Below are 23,697 nucleotides of genomic sequence, written 5' to 3' on the forward strand. Positions count from 1 at the left end.
CTCCAGTGGCTTAAGGAGGGAAAGCTGGTGATCAACAAGATCTCCCAGCTACGTCCAATGGACCCGTCGACCAACAGCAGGTGTGGTCCTCCAGACATTCTGGGGTTGTGTGTGAATGAAGCAGCCACCAAAACGTTAAAATATGGTGTTCACTTAAATCGGCTACAACTTGCCATTTAACTCCAATATGAAATGAGTACCATTAAGGTAAAATTATCCGGAGGTAAAATAGTCCCCCAATCGGATCTCCGGGCGGGGACTACTTTAATGGTACAGAATCAACTAAACAAAGAAATGTTACACCTTGGATACCTTGCATTGGTAGACCTGTATTCTAGACCTAGTCCCAACCAGCTAAAATTACATGTTTACAGTGGCCACAGCATATCTCCGAGCCTGAAGGCTGTTATAATAACGAATTCAATTCCTGGAAGTGGATTTGTGGGAAGAAAGGACAAAAGTGGCAATATTATCCATATGAAACAAATTCTTCAGACTGCCAAAATTAAAAACATCTGCTCACCATCTCTGTTAGACTCATTTACTTCACTGGGATAGAAAAGCAACATATACACTGGGTTTCATAAATATTTTAGGATTTATAAAACTTTATTGCAAGTAGACTATTAAACTTACGTGAATGAAACCAGTCCAAAACGAATAAGGAACTCAAACAGTTTTTTGACATGAATGTTCGATGTGTCTACCACGGCACACATCCACACGAAGGTCTAGTTCTTATCACACTTGCATCAACATGAACTTGTCAATAGTGTTAACCACTGTGATGATATGCTCTCTTAGGTCCGCGATATCATGCAGCATCGGTGGAACGAATTCCCTGTCTTTGATACAACCCCACAAAAAGGAATCACACAGTGTGAAGTCTGGTGATCTTGCGGGGTCACAGCATTAGGTGCTGGTTATTTTCAAATGCATGTTCTATCTAACACGTCAGCAGCAATGTGTGGGTTCTTTTAGAATTTTATACGAAATTCACTTTGGATAGTAATCACTGAGCTAGTGTGAAATTCCAAAATGCAGAATGATTTCTTCACACGCATAGCAGTCATTGTACAACAATGAGAAATGCGAGCTGCAGCTGACCAGAACAATGTGAGAGGCTGCAGCGAAATACGAGCTTCAGCTGCAGATGAACAAAACAATGACGGTGACAAGCTAGCGGCAGTAGAATAAGAGCTGAAGCTGAACAAAATGAAACGGCATAGCGGCAGGATTGTGAACTCTCGTCTTAACGAAACATATACACACAAACTGTTCGAGTTTCTCGTTCGTTCTGGACTAGTTTCATTAACATAAGTTTAGTAGTTTACTTGCAATAAAGTTTTGTAACTCCTCAAATCTTTATGAAACACGATGCATAGCAGTGAGTTGTTGATGTTTTCAGTTTTAACATACAAGCTTAACAATCCACATTACAAAATCATTTGTTTGTTTCTCCATATCTAGCCCTCTTCCTCTGTGACATAAGCAGGCTCGGAGATATTTCTAGACCACTGTACATTGAACATTTTATTTGTTCTTAATTTCAAAATACCTGCACATCTTTACTGTATGTAATTAGAATACATTCTGGCCATTACAAGACGAAAGAATAAAACAAAATGGGTAAAATGAAACCTGACAGATGCCACATTGCTTGGTAGCACTGTAATACATATGCTCACTATATACACATCCTTAGTATGCCAACATTAATACTGTATGTCCTTATTGTGGGAAATACCTATGTAGTTCCTATAGTCAGTTACTAATGAAAATGTTCTCTGAATTGTTTAGCAATGGAAACTTCCAAGGAATAACAATATGAAGCAATTTGTTTTCTAACTATAGAAGAGGATTCACAGTTGAATGTTTTCTGTGTAAAGGCGCGTCTCCACTATTAAACATTTAACAACAATATGTTAAATGTTAAACTGTTTACTGTTAACATCACAATATGTTGATTGAACATGTTAATGCTAATTTCATTTAACACTTTGTCCACACTGTTAAACATGTTAAACTTACTTTCTTTGCGTAGTCCACCGTAAGTAGTCTATGAGATTTTAATATAGATAGTGTTTTATTTTCAAACCTTGGACAATGGAATCAGATGAAGATCTGACTTTTGTAATTGCCTCTATTGCTTGTTACAAGGCTTTGAAAAGGAAGAAAATGAGAATGTGGATGCGGCAATATCTTAGTAAAAGACACAATGCAGGATACATTCTAAACGAGCTTAAAGTTGAATACAGTATCGATTTGGATTCAAAAACTTGCTGAGAATGTCAGAACACGATTTTAATATAGTTTGCAAAAATACTTCCTGTTACATCAAAGAAATACACACAATTTAAGAGCAGCCATTTCATCTCAATTAAAAAAATTACAGCGCGATTATCATAGGACCTGCGACATGATAGATGTTAAAGGAGTGGGTAATATCGTATAATTATTCTTTCCCAAGTTTTACGAACGTTAACATACATCACCAAATACGACCATTACTGACGTCTACACAGCATTAACATTTAGTGTACGACAAGAGTGAGAAAACTCTCTATTGTATTCTCGAGAACAATTAAATAATAATTCCAGTTCTCTAAAACAGTCGGCCTTCTTAGTTTTGCCAGTGTATTCTTTTGCACACACATCCCACAAACAAGGCCTTTCCATCAGTGCATTAATTTTATTCTAATGTATTTTCTTTCGTCCACTCCATTACTTCGAACAACTTACAGCCAACACCAAAGACCAATGATAGTATAAAAATGATCAAGATACGCGCCACAAAATCGGAACTTATAGTTGTTGCTATGGAAACTGTACGAACTTTGCCGAACTGTACCGACGCTGCACGAGCAAATGAATTGACTTGACATGTTTTCCATTTCTGCTGGAAAACACGCCAACATGTTAAAAGTGTTAAATTCAACATACTTAGTTAACATGTTAAGTCAATTGAGACTTGAAATGTCCATATACATATGTTAAATGCAACATGTTATATTTAACATATTGTTGTTAAATGTTTAATAGTGGAGACATGCCTTAAGGTGATCATAACAGTGAAGAAACGCAGTTGATGTTTCCAGACAGGTTGAAATACCTTGAAAGAATACTCTCACCCAGGGCAGATAAACAGTGTCACTGATTCATCTGTGCCAAAATTGAACCAACTTGTTCAGTCCCATAAACGCATTTCCAATTATAAACCTTTTAAGTCTCCTCGCCAATAGTGCAATTCTCCACACATAACATCTATGTCACATGGAAAAAAATTTCTGAGGAAGGTGCTTAAATTTCTTGCATACAGTAGTTTCATGTTTTTGAATGTGTGAAGAAAACATTTAAGGGGCGGATATTTAACTCTATATACAGTACAATGATATGAAGAGGAACCAGAAACCTAGTCTTGCAGCAAGATCAGTGTCTGAGTAGTTACAATAAATTTTAATCTCTGCAGTGAAAATTTATCAGCATCAACCAGATTTCATTTCACTCGCCCTTGTATATTTGGATTTTCATTGGAATTTCCAATAACAACAGAATTACTATTTTATTAATATCTTACCAAAGCTGTATCATAACCCTCTTTATTACTTTTAAAATTAACATTTTACAGGGAAAGAATTTATAGTAAAACATCAAATTGTGCAACATCAATTGTTGGTTTATGATGAACTAGACTGAACATAATTAAGGTTAGGGGAACTTAACTCACTATCAGTCAAACTTCATTGACTTCATGATGTCAATGTAGTGACTTCTGTACATCATTAAGTCACCTGCCTAGAACATGAAAATAAATTTAAGAAACATCTTTCTATATCAAACATAACCTAATTTATCTAGTAGTTAACAAAATAAAAGCAGTAATAAATATAGTTCCCAAGTATTCTCTACAAAGTTGGTAATTCATTGTACGAACTAGAGTAGGCCTACAGTATATAGTTTAATGCATTGCATACCTGTTTCGTGGTTCTTAGATGTTCTATTCAAAATTGACCAGCAGGTGCGCATTTGATTTCTGTTCATAATGAACTATTTAAATATTATAGGCCTAGTTTGATGCCCTACAGAAGATTAGGAACATTCACAACTGCACTGTCTAATAGTCCTTTCACTACCAAATAGAATACCACACCGTGAAACATTTCGTGAGCACATGAGCAATAATCAAACTTGTTTTGTTTGTTAATATACCATATTTTGGAATGGAGCGAGTAATAAAATTGTGCTACGTTTTTTTCGTAGAAATTATCAATTTTTACAATTTTTTAAATTTGGTTTTAGAAACTGAAATTGTGTTTTCCGTCATTTTTCTGAAATTTCAGTTTCTAAAAACCATGAAATATAACCACTTTTAAAATAAAAATTAAGAAAAGCTGTTGGCTGTCATGACAGGCTACAGTTTTACACTACCATCAATCTCATCAACAAGCACAATAAGCCTTAATGGTGCAGTGTATTCAGAATAGAGAAAAATGAAATGCACCTGAAATAGTATATCCTAAGCAAAATAAACCCATCAGAATACTGCAGCTCATGAATCCAATCCTACTCTTATACCCCTCACCTCTTATGCACTGATCAGGGCCCCTCCCCCCATCTCACGCACAAATGCAGGCAGCTGCAAGGACATAGAAACACTATATTATACAAGTTTATATGCTGTAGTAAAACAAAATATAATTTAATATATCTACCTAAACATTATATACTCACACTATCTGTCAGTTTATCACCATGAAGAATGAAACTGAGTGTACTTGTTTCTTTGCCATAATAATCTTCTCGTATTCCGTGAACATAGATCACTGCAGACACTTCAGATTATAAGTTCTTCCAGACTTGAATAACAAGAACAACTGTCATTTAACTAGGTTTATGTAAGAATCAAAGATCATACTGGTGGTATAATGATTATGAAGTAGTAGTTGCAATACAACAATAAAAGTGGTAAATTATACTAAATATAATTAGCCTATGGTAATAAAAATATACTACGTAATAATTGAGCTTTTGAAAAGATTTCAGTATAAATTGGAGACCCCTATTTTTGCTTTTATCGACAATCGCAATGCTATATTTTACTGAACATCTCTAATTAAACTTTAAATACAGTAACATATATCCTACTGCAATAATTTACTAACGGAGTACCTTCTTTTTCAACACACCAAATAGTCCTACATATCTTGAATTTATTCAACAAAACGTGTCAACTGAAGTAGGCCTACGGTACTCATGACTAGCCTAAATGATCATACTTTCAAGAACAATGATTTTTTTTTTCCACTCTTTTTTTATACCGTATTAATATTTTCTTCCTCTCCACTGTTCTTTTTTTTTATAACACTATCCATAAAAAAGAGTACGAAAATTATTTACTACATCATGTGTATCTGTTGGGAACATGCAACACATGGGCATTATTCTGAAGCTGGTCTTTTGACGTTTAAAATAAATGTACAGAAAATATTAATGTTCCAAGTTTCAATCTAAGCCTACTACACATTCTATTATCATAAAACATTCTTAACTGCTTTATAGGGGAATACCACGCGAATCCTAAGAACTAAATGTATATCTGAACTTACATGGAATCTTCAACATTTAAACTTCAACAAAAATAATACCGAACTCATTTGGGCAAAATGCTTAACGTGTACTAAGTTATACCGGTATAGTTATAATGCTAAATATCATTATACTACAACACTACTGCTTAGGTACCACTCATTCGTAAGTTCTTTATATTAAAGTATTACCATAAACTGTCATGTAATAAAACCTTATCCATGAATTAAAATGCCATTTTTCAGTGCAACAAATGAAGATTGTGAAACACCTGCATGAGATTTGCAACGTTTTTGCAAGAAATTTTCAAAACTGAATACATTATATGGTCATTCATAGTTGTAACACCACTTTACCTGTCCTATACAAAAATATAACTTTATATTTTCATTAACTCCCTGAATTTCATATTTCCAAATTCCACAAGTCGTAACAAATGTGTACAGTAATAAAGCAAAATAAAACTGTCATGGCTTCCTCGATAATTACTAGCACATAGCTTTGCAAATAACCTATAATTTTAATATATTTTCATCGAAATGGATAAGAATGATATAACAAATAAAATACTTGACTAAATTCATTTCGCTCCAAAAGTAATAGCATTAATTTCCCAAAATCAATTATAGTTGCTTTCACTCTTCCACAAACTAGTTCATGATCACGTGTGCCGTGACAATTTAATCAATGTCGCCAACTCGATTCTTAAAAACTCGCTATGAAACCGATAATTGCTAATATTGTTAATGTAAAATGAAATTAGTTTTCCGCTGAGTGCTAAAAGATTACACACCAAAACCCTACATTAGCAATGCAAATATCATATATTTACCCACTAAACTAAGAAAACGCCAGATCTAGCGAGAAAACTACTGAATTGGCAACACTGTACGTCATTTGTAATAGTTCGTGGCTACGTAAATTAGCCTACATAGTTGTCAAAATAATGTTATTGTCTAGACGAGCATGATTTAATGGAAACCAATTAAAATGGATAAACTAACGTTAATATCTGGAACTCTTTTTATGGCTGCAGATGTGTTTGCAATTGTTAGTTTAGCTATGCCGGACTGGATTATCACTGATGTTGGAGGCAAGTGTAAATTTCATTATGAGTCGTATAGACTAATATTTCATAGATCTTCATTTATTGAGGTATTTTTCTTCTTTTCAGGTGACACGCGCTTGGGTTTAATGTGGACTTGTATGACTCTATACAATAGACCGCAGATATGTTTCACACCAGATCTACAGCCAGAGTGGCTCTTGGCCCTTGTTTGTATATTTGTTGGTTGCATATGTATCACTACTACAATTATTCTCTTAGCTTCATCACACTGGGATAGAAATGTGGTACCCTACGCTCGATGGGTTGGTTTCACAGCAAGTGAGTACCTACATAAAAGTTATAATGAAATGTAAAAGTTTATTGTATAAACGTATTACCGTACATACTTATTTTTACAATGTTTATATTTCAGTGGTGTTATTTTGTCTTGCTGCTGTCATCTTTCCAATGGGCTTTCATGTTGATGAAATCGGTGGACAGCCTTACCAACTACCTAACAGCCACCAAGTTGGAGTGTCATACATTTTATTTGTGTTGGCTTTGTGGATAACTGTGATCTCGGAGCTCTTTGCTGGTAAAGTTTGTCTTCCTCACTTCTAAAGATGCTACATTTCATATTGAGGACAATTAAAATTCCCAACGAAAGAATCCACAACCTGACGTGTGTACCATACCTAAAGACTTCCGTTTGGGACACGTGAAGAAGCTACGTCCTTGATTAGGGCCAGGAAGAGAAACAACCCTGCGGGAAGCACGAGAGCCACACTTGCAGAGAGGAGGAGTGCGCTTGCAGCTGGAAGAAGGACCAGGACGGACTGCGGCAACGGGAGTTTTCATATTTGTGGCATTTCCTCGTATAGACTGAAAATAGTTAGTTATTTTAGGACTCTGTCCTGTCTCAGACATCATATTCATTGTCCTAGATAGCAATTCTTTCTTCACAGTGTGTGTAGGCCTACGGCGTGCTTGCGTCGTCAGGGGAGTATTGATAGTTTTAAGAGGTTGTCGAGATGGCTTCGTTGTTACTGGAGTGTTTGATGTGTCCTTTCCTTTCAACAAACTTTCTTCGCAGTGTACTCTGTGTTGTGCAGTGGACTTCTCAGAAATGACCTGTGTGCATGAAAATACATAGCATACATTGGTATTGTAAATATGTAGCTACAATTAATAGTTTTTATGCTCGACCATGCCGAAATGTAGTAATTATACACCTGGTAGCAGCCCTTTAATGGACCCCATTAAAGTTCAGGTGTTCCACCAATCAGAAAATACCATTGTAGCAATATGAAAGTGCAAGTATCGATTATTCTCGGATATGCAATCGAAAGACAACTCTCTAGATTATATCAAGGTCAATGTCGACATTTGTTTCTCGGAAAAAATACTTTCGCGTCTGCGCACATCTCACAATTTACGAGGTATTGCACAAGGTCAGTTCCGCTCCTCAGTCAGATAAGAATAACATGAATACCGTCGACCAGGTATACTTTACACAAGGGGGGTAACTTTACACATTTCTAGAAAAATGGTGTATAGCAGTTTTAATAATGGCACACACTTCAGTCTACCACACATATGTGCTGTTGTCACATAGAATCAGTTCCACGGAGTTGCTACACATTGTGCTGCCTTCTAAACATTTTTCTAGAAATGTGTAAAGTATACCTGGTTGACGGTACTTATGAATAATTTCAAGTTAGAAATATGGTCGAGCATATGATATGAAACTTGACTATAATGGTAATTAAGACGCTCGTATGAAAATTATGAAACTCGCGCTCTTTTCATAAACATACTCGCGTCTTAATTACTACCATTATAGGCTCGTTGCATAATGCACTATTATACTCGTGCTAAAAACAGAATATACACATTAATAACCTCGTACTTAGTACCTCATGCACAACTGTATTAGGCCCGTAACACACTTGCAGAGTTTTCGCCAGCGAGAAATGTGTTGCGAGAAAATTAAAAAATTGATAACATGGATTCAAATGGACGTCCACACACTGGAAGAGGTTCTCGCTCGAGTTTCTCGCTGGGATCGGTAGCTCAGCGAATTTTCTTGACACATTTATCAAGGATGTTTGACATTTATACTCTTTATGACGATTGAATGTAGAAAAAGACATCACAGGTGGCGATGAATTGTAATGTTTTTATTTGAAAATGAGGAAAGATGGCTGATAATCGAACTTGTACGATGTCACCCGTAGGCCTATTTATAGGATACACGGGATGAAAACTATAAAAACGCGAAACTTAAAGAAGAAATTTAGGGACAAATATCAGATTATCTGAAAATAAATAGGGCTATATTTTATTTTAATGAGATTTAATAGTATTAATTAAATATTTGAAATAATGTATCTATAGGATGTGTTAACAGTTTACATAATTTTAATCAGAACATAGCAAAGAATCCTCTATCATATAATGAATGGCAAAAAACTGTGGTCTATTCAACCTGAAAAAATGCCTAAACCTATCATCATTCAAATCGAAACCAGTGTCCAAAACTCGCCCTTATTTTCGTAAGATACAATGTGATTTTCAGATATTTCTGGCTTTAATTTTAGGCCTACTTTTTCTTTTCATTAACAAAATATGTTCATGTAACTCGATTTTCTCACCATCTGAATACTCAGATTCAACATAGCATTCGTACGTAATTTCTAAAATACGACAATATACTTACAGGTTATATATTTAAGTACGACAATATACGTAAATACATAACCTATAATATTTCCCCCAACGAGTCATTACTATAATCAGAAAAAATGCTTTCTGCATGAAGGCAGTGCATAGATGATCATACCGAGCTGTGATCTGTGATAGCGAGAACTCGCCAAGTGTATGGAGGAAGGCTCTTCGCCTCTTTCTCGCAACACATTTCTCGCTGGCGAAAACTCTGCAAGTGTGTTACGGGCCTTACACAGGTAGCTAATAATTAATTAGCATGTGATTAAAAAAACACAACAGGAAATAAAACTTGTGCTTTATCGATAGTAATTAAACTTACCCATGTTAAAGAACTGGTTACCTCCATTTACTACACACTTCTGCATTTTAAAATTAGCCACCCTTTGTGAAAGATATTGAGAGAAAAAAGTAATTACCCATTCAGTATTGTTGATTTTGCCAAACTGTGAGAAAGCTGGGGAAAAGAGGCAATTTTAGAATCTACCGAAAACGGATTAACAACAGTGTTTTCATAGTGGGTAGGATCTATTATAGGGTCTGGGCGGAGAAGAAAATAACTCACAGAAAGTGGGGAAAAAAAACATGTATTATCAATGAACTGTTAGTTCTTGGCTGTTTTATTAATTATATGATTGTAGAGGGATCTATACATTTACAATTTAATTTGTTTCATCAGTATACGTTTTCAAATAAGATTATACATTTTCAAAGAAAAACATAGTGAGAAACAAAGAAAGTGTTTTTTAAGGGTTGCTAGCAAGAGTGAAACATTATGTATTTAAATTTATGACCCATGAAACTATTATTGTCATAGATAAACAGGAAAAGCATGTTTTTCGTTTTCCCCACAATTAGAGAAACAGAGAAAGAATGTTTTATTTTCTTATATACGCCCATAGACCATTGTTTCTATGCATTATGTATTAAAGAAAATTGAAATATTTAAGCTCATACTTGTTCATATTTTCCGACCACAACAGTATTTCAACTTTATATCAAAGTATGGGTTTTGTTATTTTCTTCCTCACCCAGATCCTAAATATAAAAAAAAATCATACTCTTTATTGGCCTAAATCTACACGACGTACAATTTTCTTATGGAAGATAGGATAGAGGTCTCCTACACAGGAAAATAAGTTTTGGCATTCTCATGAAGGATGAAATAATAATTATTTTTTTCTTTGATATAAATAAATACAGGCAGGGTTTGGAATTGAACGGGTTACATCAGCTTCTTGTCTATGCGGATGACGTGAATATGTTAGGTGAAAATACACAAATGATTAGGGAAAACACGGAAATTTTACTTGAAGCAAGTAGAGCGATCGGTTTGGAAGTAAATCCCGAAAAGACAAAGTATATGATTATGTCTCGTGACCAGAATATTGTACGAAATGGAAATATAAAAATTGGAGATTTATCCTTCGAAGAGGTGGAAAAATTCAAATATCTTGGAGCAACAGTAACAAATATAAATGACACTCGGGAGGAAATTAAACACAGAATAAATATGGGAAATGCGTGTTATTATTCGGTTGAGAAGCTCTTATCATCCAGTCTGCTGTCCAAAAATCTGAAAGTTAGAATTTATAAAACAGTTATATTACCGGTTCTTCTGTATGGTTGTGAAACTTGGACTCTCACTCTGAGAGAGGAACATAGGTTCAGGGTGTTTGAGAATAAGGTGCTAAGGAAAATATTTGGGGCTAAGCGGGATGAAGTTACAGGAGAATGGAGAAAGTTACACAACACAGAACTGCACGCATTGTATTCTTCACCTGACATAATTAGGAACATTAAATCCAGACGTTTGAGATGGGCAGGGCATGTAGCACGTATGGGCGAATCCAGAAATGCATATGGAGTGTTAGTTGGGAGACCGGAGGGAAAAAGACCTTTAGGGAGGCCGAGACGTAGATGGGAGGATAATATTAAAATGGATTTGAGGGAGGTGGGGTATGATGACAGAGACTGGATTAATCTTGCACAGGATAGGGACCGCTGGCGGGCTTATGTGAGGGCGGCAATGAACCTTCGGGTTCCTTAAAAGCCATTTGTAAGTAAGTAAGATATAAATAAATAGGGGTGTGGTAGCCCCACTCCCACCAGATTTCAAAATGACAGTTATTATACTACCAGCAATGAATTTTATATGTTGCGAAATACTTTGTAATATTGATATTATTTATGAATACGTAAGGTTTACAGTATTTCCGTGACTTTCTTGTATTCTTTTTGGGTCAGCTTTCATAAGGTTTGTTCTTCTCTTCTTCTCTATGAATATATGTGTACAAATAATATTAAGTCGGTAATTGTCCTGTGCTACAGCTTTGTAATATATATTTGTCATTGTAGTTTTAAATGTTAAGTTATAAAGGACAAAACGAAAGCTACAGTTTCAATGATCTGTGTGTCATGCACATATAAAACCGACCACATTCAAATGTTTTAAATTTAGTAATATTTAGAGCTGTATAAAGTAATGTGTATCGACAGAAGTTGTTGATTCTAAGTATGCCAAGCATGTTGTTGGTATATGAGTATCCCTAAAGGCTCGTCTCCACTATTAAACAACATCATGTTAAATGTTAAATTGTTTACCGTTAACATCCCAACATGTTGATTGAACATGTTAATGCTAATTTCATTTAACACTTTGTCCACACTGTTAAACATGTTAAACTTGACTTTCTTTGCGTAGTCCACCATAAACAGTCTATGAGATTTTAATATAGATAGTGTTAAATATTTTCAAACCTTGGAGAATGGATTCAGATGATGATATGACTTTTGTAATTGCCTCTATTGCTTGTTACAAGGCTTTGGAAAGGAAGAAAATGAGAATGTGGATGCGGCAATATCTTAGTAAAAGACACAATGCAGGATACATTCTAAACGAGCTTAAAGTTGAATACAGTATCGATTTGGATTCAAAAACTTGCTGAGAATGTCAGAACACGATTTTAATATAGTGCTGCAAAAATACTTCCAGTTACAGCAAAGAAATACACAATTTAAGAGCAGCCATTTCATCTCAATTAAAAAAATTACAGCACGATTGATTATCATAGGACGTACGACATGATAGATGTTAAAGGAGTGGGTAATATCGTATAATTATTCTTTCCGAAGTTTTACGAACGTTAACATACATCACCAAATACGACCATTACTGACGTCAACATAGCATTAATGGTTAGTGTATGATGAGAGTGCAAAACCTCTCTATTGTATTCTCGACAACAGTTGTTAAATAATAATTCCAGTTCTCTACAATAGTCAGCCTTCTTAGTTTTGCCCGTGTATTCTTTGCAGACACATCTCACAAACAAGGCCTTTCCATCAGTGCATTGATTTTATTCTGATTTATTTTCTTTCGTCCACTCCATTATTTCGAACAACTTACAGCCAACACCAAGGACCAATGATAGTATAAAAACGAGTTAGAAAGTTTCTAACTCGTATAAAAATGATCAAGATATGCGCCACAAAATCGGAACTTACAGTTCTTGCTATGGAAACTATACAAACTTTGCCGAACTGTACCGACGCTGCACAAGCAAATGGATTGACTTGTCATGTTTTCCATTTCAGCCACCGGCATAGCTCTGTCGGCTAAGGCGCTTTAAGGCGCTTGCCTGCCGATCCGGAGTTGCGTTCGGGCGCAGGTTCAATTCCCGCTTGGGCTGATTACCTGGTTGGGTTTTTTCCGAGGTTTTCCCCAACCATAAGGCAAATGTCAGGTAATCTATGGCGAATCCTCGGCCTCATCTCGCCAAATATCATCTCGCTATCATCAATCCCATCGACGCTAAATAACTTCGTAGTTGATACAGCATCGTTAAATAACCAAGTAAAATAAAAAAAAATTCCATTTCTGCTGGAAAACACGCCAACATGTTAAAAGTGTTAAATTCAACGTACTTAGTTAACATGTTAAGTCAATTGAGACTTGAAATGTCCATATACATGTTAATTTCAACATGTTATTTTTAAAATGTTGTTGTTAAATGTTTAATAGTGGAGACGCGCCTTAAAATATACTGAAATGACCCCAAAGGAGAAGGAGATAGAGGAGGGACAGTGGAATGATAAGGAGAATTATTGACAAAGGATTAGTAATTGAAAGAAAGAGATTTTGGGCATTGGAATATGTTTAATACACTGACAAAATATATACTGTAAAGGCTATATAAATTCAGTAGAACCCTTTTTTAACGAATCTCTTCAGGAATTACTTTTCCTTAAGGGAGTTTACATAAAATGGGCTAAAATAACTAATATTAAAGTGTGTTATATACCAAACATTATTATTATTTAATTAAGCTTACAATTATTATTTACAATACATTTCATTATAATAGTTTGAAATTCTTCAAATGGTGAGGCACGACTGTTTTTCCATTTGGTTTAACCCGAACCACAATGAAACTCGGCACTGAAAATTTCTTCATTATTCTCCCTAATGAAGTAGTTGGCAAACCATGCCTTTTGCCTCATGTGATAGTATTATTTGAGGATTAACCTCGACTTCTCTTATTATTTTCATTTTATGTGCGATAATTAATTTCTTTCTGTTTAGTCACCACTATAACGATGCATAAACAGCATAAACTAACAAAATATCTTGGAAAAAGGATCCACACAACTTGCGAGAACAAAACAAGCAAAGCAACCATTCTGAACACCATAAAGAATAATGCCGCTGCATAGTGCCACATTACTGCCAATTGAGATGTACTATAGAATATGCTGGTACTACTGATTTCTGAAAATCGAGTCGATATTTGGGCTTCATTATCACAAAATGCACTTGAAAAGTTTCTTAAAAGTAGAAATTAATTACATTATTCTTTACGATAATTTGGCTGGGACTTAACAGATTATTCCTTAAAAATGGGAACGTTAAAACAGGGTTTTACTGTAGATTCCTCCTGTAAATGCATTTTAATGATCACATTCATTTTGTATATGTTGTATATGATACGCTCTTTTGTAAATGTAAGACATATTTTTGTGATAAATGATAATACCAGTAATAAACTGTGACTGTTTTTGTCCTCTTGGACTTATACACTACATATGAGAAAATATGTTTACTTTCCTCGTATTATTTATCTAAAAAACAAAAAAATTAAGATCTTCGAATTATACGGTTTCTCAAACCAACATCAAGAACATGTATTTTTGCTCTTGATATGTGCACTATCATCTTCCACACACCAGAAAACAGACATCTGAGACAGCATTGAGATTGAGAAACAGCTATGTGTGGCAGATAACAGATAACCTTTGTTCAACCCGTGCCAATCACCTTCTAATAAATATTTCGTGCTTGCCCCACATCAGCAAGCCAAGTTAGGCAATTTTCAATGAGTAATTGCATATTAGAAAAAATCAACAATGCATTGAGTGCTTACTGAGGAAACTATGGGCAACACTGCATTTTGACTTGAAAACACTCCTGAAAGCCATGTGTTGTGGGTCCCTATCACCACAACATGGCACATCCTCAGGTTGCAGATAGAGGAGACAGCCTCCAGATATGGAGGGTAGCTGCAAATATATTGAATAAGCACTCGTGAACAGCCGATAAGGGATGGTCCTCCAGCTTGGGTGTTAGGCGAAAGGCTAACAACCTATCACCGTAAAAAAACAGCTTGTTATGAATCCATACAATAAGCCTCGGAATGGGACTGATTCTCTGGCACGACCACAGCAAAGGAATAAGGTTATGAGATTTGGTACGTGGAATGTAACTAGTCTTTATAGAACAGGAGGGGTAACATTAGTAGCAAAAGAACTAGCTAGATTAGAATAAACTTTGTGAGAGTCATTACTCATTAATGGCGAACAAACTATAGGACAATTTTTTCTTTCTTTTAAGAAACAAACACCAATAGATACAGTACATTACTGTGATTTTGCAGTCCTTTTCTTAATAAAATGACCGAAAAGGAGTATAATTTCGGCTTCCTTCAACAGGACTCTGCAATAGTGCATGCTGCCAATATTCTTTACGGACAATTTGTGATGTGTTTGAAGTTATGTTGATTACTAGGCATAGAAATGATATGCACTAAAAGCTAAGAATGCCACTGAATATACTATGTGGATGTGGTGTCTCTTAGGAGGCTTTCTAGGCATGGATCACTAACTTAAAGCCTGTTTTAAATTGCACGGTGATAAAGTGGTGGATAAGTCCAGTAACAGTACCTGAACCAAATACAATACATTGTTAATAGTAGATCGGTTATTTGTTAGATTTTGCAGTCTTGTAAACCATTCTAATACATTCAGCAGCATTCTTAGCTTTTAATGCATATATTCTTAATTGTGATTATCAATAATTTGTAGCCTCCACGATCCCCTGACCTTACGCCTTTTGACTATTATTTCTGGAACATACTGAAGGAATGATAAGAATTTCTTAAGTCAGTATCAGAAGTGTAGGCCTATAGAAAAGGTGGACAATTTCAACACCTTAAATAGATTAGGTGAGTAAAGCACTTTGTGACCGTGAATAGCTCTTACCAATCCAAATATGCGAGTCTGTGTGCTGAGAGCAAAAATTCCATGCCACAAACGCAGATTCATTCCTGGTTGGGCACCTGGTAGTACAGGAATCTGTATAACAATAATAATTGAAATGTCCACTGCAAAAATGATGGATGTCATTCAGAATCAATTTTTTCAGGAGAAGCAATTGAAAGTTTGAAACTTTTTGTATTAAAAGGCTTCTGTCTAATGAAAATTATTATTACATAGTGACTATCAGCATTCATGCTGTATAACTGTATGTTGGATTCTACACGTCTTAAGCCATGTATTGCCAATCTTAACTAATTTTCGACAAAAAGTGACATCCATTATATCTTTACAGTGAACTCTTCAATTCCTATCATACAGGACGAAGTCTATGAACTCCGAACCAAACAGAAAACACTACAATACCTCTTCCCTCAGTCTTCAGCTTCTTTAATTCCTAGATGGCAGCGTACAGTACTAGGTTAGAGTGCCTCGTTTCTCACATAATTTCAACTGGTTTACATTGTCCTGCTGTTGATATACATTGACGTTTACTTCCAGTACACTATCCTTTTCCCACTCCAGGTATTTATTCTCTTTAATCTTCTATCTATGTTTATTGTATTCATATAATTGCCTTAGAACCCTCATATGATTTTGTTCCTTTGCCTATATAATTCCGCATTTTCCTGGTAGTTGCTGGTCTGTCAAGCAGATTTGGCTGTTTGTAACGATTATAATGAATAGGATACCCTTTTCACCCCATTTTTTTTTTTTTCACCTGAAGACGAAGATAGAATATATCTCCAAAACTTTGTAAATTTCCTATATGAATGGAAGAAGTCAATTCTGTGCCTCTTCTAAACAATGCACCATTTCTTTCTCCCTCTTTTAGATCATTAGTTTCTGTGTAGTATAATTTTTAAACAATGTGATCTTTATAGTAAAACTCATGCTGCTAGAAATAGAAAACATGCATTTGTCTCAATTTCACTTGCAACTGGCTGTCTTGTTGCTTGCATTGTAACTTTCACAAATTAGAAAAGGCTTCATTGTTAAACCAAGGCATTAAATGCATACTAATTTAATATATACTTTTGAAATCTAAATTTCCATTCCACTTACAACATGACATAGTAAATATAAAACGAACATTAAACATAATATTAATTAGCAATATTCAAATATTTTCTTACTGCGGATTTTCTGTTTGTCTGGAGTGATTTGGTCACTCTGAGGATTGAACCATCTTGTATCATGCGCCATGCAAGACAGGCAGTGTTACGAGCATCACAAAGTCCAGAGTGTTCCCGACCCTCAAATTGTAAGCCAAGTTCTGACAGTGCACCACGAAGACCGTGTGGCCGTCTCTTATAAAATTCCTACAAACCAGAAGAAGCATAAAGTAAAGAAACCAAATACAGAATACATCACTTATCAATATATAAAAAAATTTCCCCAGGGAATACAAACTTTTGAAGCCAGGTTCAGATATGGTTAATGTGACCCAAACCGACTTAAATATATTTGAACTTGCCCCAACAGCTACAATTTTATCTGGATTAAATCACCCCTCAAAGTCCTCTTAATCATTTGAATAGTTTCCATGGATGAGCGTCCAAGTTGCAAGCAAAATAAGACAAGTCTGTATTTCCATATCTTACAATGTTAAATTCCTCTATTTTGGGTGCATTTTTCTCAAAAGGTATAAAAGATAGAAATGTAGGGGGAAAAAAAAGGGCATATATAACATGCCTTTATGTATACAACCAGTTAAATAAATTTAAAATTCCACTGAGCGGTTGGCAAAAAAAAAAAATTCATTGATAACATTAAAAATCACTACAAATTATTTTCTTTTTCTTTTTTGTTGAAGATGGAAATAATCTTAATTTTGTTAGACTACTGTGTAAAATGCCATCACATTGATACTGTATATTAATTTCAGCTTTCTGAGTACAATACTTTCTGAGAAAAGTGCACAAGTCACAAAAAAATAAGAATGTGCAGAAAAAAACGTCAAAGTTTCCAAATCTTACAATGTTAAATTCCTCTATTTTGAGTGCATCTTTCTCAGAAGTTATAAAAGATACAAATGTATAAAAAATAGGTCATATGTAACATACCTCTATGTATACATCCGTTAAATTTCCACTGAGTGGTTGACAAAAAAAAATCACTGTTAACATTTTTTGCATTAAGAATCACTACAAATTATTATTATTATTATTATTATTATTATTATTATTATTATTATTATTATTATTATTATTATTATTTATTTTTTTTTTTGCTGAAGATGGAAATAATCTTAATTGTTTAGACTACTGGGTAAAATTGCCATCACATTGATACTGTGTAATAATTTCAGCCTTCTGAGTACAATACTTTCTGAGAAAAGTGCACAAAAGTCACAAAAAATAAGAAAGTGCAGAAAAAAGGTGTCAAAATTTCCATATCTTACAATGTTAAATTCCTCTATGTTGGATGCATCTTTCTCAAAAGTTATAAAAGACACAACTGTAGAAAAAAATAGGTCATATGTAGCATACCTGTATTATACAACTGGCTAAATAAATTTAAAATTCCATTGAGTGGTGGGAAAAAAAAATTAAGAATTACTACACATAATATTTTTATTTTTCCTGAAGATAGGGCTAAAAGAAGAAATAAAATCATTTTAAACACATTAAACTACCGAGAAACAATAAAAACCATAATTTAATTTTTTTGTCAAAATTCGGTGTAGACTTTCCTTACTGTTGATTCACAGATCTACTGATTCAGTGGCATCTGAGTAGCCACACATGAAAGTGACTGCTCATGCATGTGTAATAATGTCTCATCTGACTGGTTGCTCCAGAAAAAAATTACAAAATTTTCTAAGATATTAGGAATGTTAAATCAATTTCTGAAACCAAATTAACCTTAAAAAAAAATGAATTCAACATCATCTTGGTCTCTCCTACTTAGAATGGAAGGAATCTATTAAAATGATAGCACGTGACTGCTGTCTGCTCCCTTCTCGGCAGATCCCAGGGCAATCCCCTTTGATGGCGCTGCCACAGAGATCACGAAACTATTGCACACATCCTGGGAGTCTTCCCATTTAAAAAAGTTTTTAGTAACAGCAGACATCACAAGCATGATGGCGGCAGTACTTCGAGAGAGAAAATTCACCATATACGAGGAAGTATCTGGCCTAGCAACAACTGGCAACACAAGGAGGATTGATATTATTGCTATAAATTCTATAAGAAAACTATTCACTTCGAAATTAGTACCAGTGGTCAACAACCAGAAGACGTTAACCTCAAGAAGAAGACCATTTATGAACCCACAGTTCCGTATTACAAAGAAAAATATAGACTTAAAGATATCTCTGTGTCGGATTGACGATTGGTACAAAAGGAATAATATCAAAATTTACCAAAAGACAGATCCAAAACCTACATCAACACATAAACAAAATACACTCAAAGCTACACTACACATTAGAAATTGAAAACAACAAATCCATAAATTTTCTAGACATCACAATAACAAAAGTAGACAACAAACACACATTCAAAGTATACAGAAAACCACCAACAACACACATACACAACACATCCAATCACCCCACACAACACAAACAAGCTGCATTCCGAACAATGGTACACAGACTACTCAACATACCAATGAACCAACAGGATTATAACGAAGAACTAAACACAATCAAATACTTCGGAATATGTATAAGGGCTTTCTTGTGTTAAATTTTAACGTACCTTGTTAACATGTTTCGACCTATTTTCGGTCATCTTCAGAACTGGTCGTTGTTGGTCTTATTCCGAAGTGATACAGTGTTAAAAGTTGTGTAATCAAGATGTACAATCAAATGCATAGCACAAGAAAACAGATACAACCCCAACATAATAGACAACATAATACGTAAGACAAAACAAAACCACAAAAAAACAGAAAAATACAACACAAACACAAGAACACAAAAAATACATCACATTAACATACGAAAACAAAAACACACATAAAATTGCAACCTCATTCAAGAAATTAAATTACAACATCGCATACAGAACAAATAACACTCTACAAACACATCTCAACACACAAACAAACAAATACAACCACACAGGCGTATACAAACTCAAATGTATCACCTGCAACAACTTCTACATAGGTCAGACAGGCACACGTTACAAAGAACACATCACAGCCATAACAAAATTACAAAACACCTCCACATATGCAGAACACATCACAAATGCCAACCACACCTACAGAGACATCAACACAGACATGGAAATACTGCACATCCAACCAAAAAGCCAGAAACTCAACACACTAGAACATTATGAAATATACAGACACGAAAACACACCCTAACGATATTCTCAACACACAACTCAATTTCAAAACACATACACTCTTTGACTCTACACTACGAACGCACCCTCACAGGAAACAAGAGGCACCAAGACCAACAACGACAAGTTCTAAAGATGACCTAAAATAGGTCGAAACATGTTAACAAGATACGTTAAAATTTAACACAAGAAAGTTCTCATCATACATATTCCGAAAATTTACCTCTCACTGGACTGTTGTGGGACTAAATAAATACCATCTTAAAGATTTGACTATCTATCCACAATATGCGGAACCAAAATCACGCAAGTGAAGTGGGTAGGCATTAAATACACACAGATTTGACTATTATAGCTGTAAAGGGTTCAATATTTACTTATAGGAACCAATTATATTGATAAAATAGTTCAAATTTGTATATAATCATATTTTTTATTATTATTATTATTAGTATTATTATTATTATTATTATTATTATTATTATTATTATTATCATCGAAAGGCCTATCAACCAAACTGAAATAGGGAGTAAATGAGCTTATGATAATTTTTATTCAATCTTTAATCGCGCAATCTTACAGTTAGTATATGCAACACATTTTTTTGTATTTGCCTCCTATCTGACATGGAGATTTAACGGTGTGCACAGTTTGAAAGAAGCTCATTAACACTGTGTTATTAAAGGTTCAAAACAATAAAAAGGAAGAATTTCTGTATAAATAAATTTATGCAGACCCTGTATGTAGCACGGAGGTCAATCCATTGGCATAAGATGTCTGGCTTACAGATTTGCTTTCTTATACACTCATTATGCAGGCAGACAGAGAGATCCCAATCTGTAATAATAAAAACTTTGTGTTATATTTATTAAAAATTCTGTAAAATCAAATTAAAAATAAAAACGGAGAAGGGCAAAAATCAGTTACCAAAATTATTACATATGTAAGCCTATATATATAACTTCTACTTTCTATTTCGAAAAAAGATCATGTACTTATTTTGAATATGTTTTTAAAATGTACATAGATTTATATTATAATTAGACATTACAGGTAAGTTTCAAAGTGATTGTTAAAACATAAATATTATACATCTCCATTTGTGAAAGAACAAAGTTACCTACCCGACCACGTAACAAATGTGCAACTATTTTCGCCATCTTTCCTTTCTTTATCTTTATGAAAAACCAGTTTCCTCTTCACAGATATTTCTCTAATCCACCGTGTAAAAAGTGATAAACAAGTATATAATGGTACACCATTCTCTACCATCTCTTGCTTAATCCCAGTCAACTTCGTACAAAACTCACTCAGAATTGGATTTTCTATTGGGAGAACATACTGCTGAAATTCTTCTTCTATTATTCCTGTTTGTGTGTTAATTAACACTGCAGGAAATTCAATTATTTCAGGTTGATTTCCATTTCTGTTATCTTCCCAACACGTAGATTCAAAATCTATTATAATCAAAAACTGAAAAGGCTGATGAAGAGACGGCAGAGAATTTTCATTTTTATTCACGTAAACTATTTCCAAATGATTTAGCTCTCTGAAAATAAAAATAAATTCAATATAAAATTTGCAAGCACTAATTGAGGACCTAACATTCTAAATGTGCTAAGTGCCAAAAACAACTTTCTGAGATACTGATGAAAAACACACTGCGAAATGCATGTTGAGATACCTACAACACTGTCTTTGGCACATGAATGAGTCACTTACAGTTGAGCTACGACAAAGACAGTTTAGTATAATATTCTCATATGGATGTTCCTCCCTTAGATTGAATAAAATGAAATTTGAAAAACTGGCACTTGGCAAATTTAGAATGTTAGGTCTTCAACTGTAAATAGTTACTATTTTAACAAACTTTTCATAATGTTCGCAACTAATAGTCCTAATGCAATGTCAAGAGGCTAGGTATCAGTAAAACTATGACTGTCTAAAACACATTTCTCCATCTCAGCTAAATGAATACTGCCACAGGCCAAGTTACAGATAAACTGTTTCATGTTGTAGTGTTGATATGAATGGGAACTGCCTTGACTAGCTGCGTCAGCATATCATTTTAACGGCAGAAGCGCGGCCTTCCACCGGGCATGCGGCGAAGACGCACTGTATATAAGTACTTTTTTTTTTTCTCCCATGAAATGAATGAAGATCTGAAACACATACTTCTATACTGTCCATCCATAAACCACAAAAGAAGTAAATTAAAATCATCAGTATCAGTTGCAGAAGACACAGCCCTGCAGTATATATTGACTACACTTCAACTCTGGCTACTAGCAACAGGCATCTATAATGAACACCGATCAAAATACCCCTCATTTCTCGGGAAAAACAACAACCGAATAGACTACAGTGGACTTTATGTTGTCAGCAAACAGCTGGATACATTAGGAAGATTGATTGATTCTCCCATGAGTACTGCTCAAAAAACAAACAATAAAATCAGCCAAAATTCAGCTTTTGTAGATAATTACCTAAAGACTAAGTCGATCCCTAAGTATTGCATTGGTCTCCTTGTATTCTCGTAACGTTATTCCAAACGTTTCAATGAAACATTTATTTATATGGCATATATTATATCAGGTTTTATGTTAGTATATTTTTCCGAGCCCATGATTACACTTTTATGTTAAATACAACCGGCTGTAATTTGTTAGGGTTTTTGAACATTCAATGTTTTCCAATGTTGGCCCACTGCATCAACTCCCAACCTGGAGGACCAGATATCTTGAATTAGGGGTCCAACCCCTAGATCAGTCGCTTTCACCACAATTGACATTTGACGAGCCTGTTCTACTGTAGTTAAAATTAGGTCTCTCTGGCTCTCTAGTCCAAGAGGGCTATTATACCTTCCCCTTTGTTCTAGTCATTGTCTACACTCTAGGTTAAATGTACTTAGCCCTACTGGGTTACCAACTATTGTTTACATACAGTACATCTTCACACTATTGTTTATAGCAAGATAGCCAATATCACAACGGGTTAAGGTTGCATTACCGTGCAATTTTCTTGGTTAAATTAAAAAGGACACTTTCCGAATTCATATTTTCATAACAAAACCTCAGAAAAATACATTGTTTCGCCCGCTCAATTTAACAACGTTGCAAACTGAAGGTGCTGAATAGCTATTACGTGTTACCAACAAAGAATATTGAAATAAGTACAGTTGTTATAAAACCCTATGATCTAGGATAAAACTTAAGAAAAAATTATGTGAAATATTAACTTAATAAAAAAAAATAGCGGTTATGACACGTAGAACTAACGGATGTATAGTAATTCATATTCTGTAATTTATTACAATATATACTTTTAGATCTGGGAAAAATGCAAAAATTGTATATATTGAATGATAAAGAAAAGCACACAACATGGAAAGAATAATCTGTCACTCCGGGGAAATTTATAGAAACAGGAAATAAGGAA

At 34.5% G+C, this 23,697-nt stretch overlaps 3 protein-coding genes across 8 annotated transcripts in view; 1 reads left to right on the forward strand and 2 right to left on the reverse strand.

The window, feature by feature from the left end:
• The window catches only part of LOC138713220 (protein FAM234B), a 32,760-nt gene extending 26,496 nt beyond the window's left edge, over nucleotides 1–6,264 (reverse strand). The window contains exons 1-3 of one of the 5 annotated variants that reach the window (XM_069845135.1): nucleotides 5,943–6,091; nucleotides 4,732–4,856; nucleotides 3,728–3,795 (exon numbers count right to left, since the gene is read on the reverse strand). The gene's annotated coding sequence lies outside the window, so the exon portion shown is untranslated. Of the gene's footprint in view, nucleotides 1–3,727; nucleotides 3,796–4,582; nucleotides 4,656–4,731; nucleotides 4,857–5,942; nucleotides 6,092–6,156 lie in introns of those variants that run through there. The other 4 variants (XM_069845134.1, XM_069845133.1, XM_069845132.1 and 1 more) reach the window with 4 other exon arrangements.
• Nucleotides 6,265–6,443: 179 nt separating this feature from the next.
• Nucleotides 6,444–7,255, forward strand: LOC138713224 (uncharacterized protein C16orf52 homolog A). Its single transcript, XM_069845139.1, has 3 exons — nucleotides 6,444–6,679; nucleotides 6,761–6,973; nucleotides 7,068–7,255. The coding sequence occupies exons 1-3, from the start codon at nucleotides 6,577–6,579 to the stop codon at nucleotides 7,253–7,255; spliced, it is 504 nt and encodes a 167-aa protein (XP_069701240.1). The 5' UTR covers nucleotides 6,444–6,576.
• Nucleotides 6,993–23,423, reverse strand: LOC138713221 (3'-5' exonuclease Snipper-like). Of its 2 annotated transcripts, none has more exons than XM_069845136.1 (5): nucleotides 23,269–23,423; nucleotides 21,384–21,808; nucleotides 20,996–21,096; nucleotides 17,086–17,271; nucleotides 6,993–7,765 (listed from the first exon to the last, which is right to left on the reverse strand). In XM_069845136.1, exons 1-5 carry the CDS (start codon nucleotides 23,313–23,315, stop codon nucleotides 7,283–7,285), a joined length of 1,242 nt encoding a protein of 413 aa, XP_069701237.1. In that variant the 5' UTR covers nucleotides 23,316–23,423; the 3' UTR covers nucleotides 6,993–7,282. The 2 variants fall into 2 exon arrangements, with proteins under 2 accessions (XP_069701237.1, XP_069701238.1); XM_069845137.1 differs by lacking the exon at nucleotides 23,269–23,423 and adding an exon at nucleotides 22,746–23,228.
• Nucleotides 23,424–23,697: the final 274 nt, after the last annotated feature.

Source organism: Periplaneta americana, chromosome 14, assembly GCF_040183065.1.
Source record: "Periplaneta americana isolate PAMFEO1 chromosome 14, P.americana_PAMFEO1_priV1, whole genome shotgun sequence".
NCBI classification, from domain to species: Eukaryota; Metazoa; Arthropoda; class Insecta; order Blattodea; family Blattidae; genus Periplaneta; species Periplaneta americana.

Coding starts and splice junctions, on each gene's coding strand:
- LOC138713224 (XM_069845139.1), top strand. CDS start 6,577: ATGGATAAACTAACGTTAATATCTGGAACTCTTTTTATGGCTGCAGAT. Junction 6,680..6,760: donor GATTATCACTGATGTTGGAG/GCAAGTGTAAAT, acceptor TCTTCTTTTCAG/GTGACACGCGCTTGGGTTTA. Junction 6,974..7,067: donor ATGGGTTGGTTTCACAGCAA/GTGAGTACCTAC, acceptor TTTATATTTCAG/TGGTGTTATTTTGTCTTGCT.
- LOC138713221 (XM_069845136.1), bottom strand. CDS start 23,315: ATGAATTCGGAAAGTGTCCTTTTTAATTTAACCAAGAAAATTGCACG. Junction 21,097..21,383: donor CACATTTGTTACGTGGTCGG/GTAGGTAACTTT, acceptor TTATTATTACAG/ATTGGGATCTCTCTGTCTGC. Junction 7,766..17,085: donor AGACAAACAGAAAATCCGCA/GTAAGAAAATAT, acceptor TCATGCACACAG/GTCATTTCTGAGAAGTCCAC.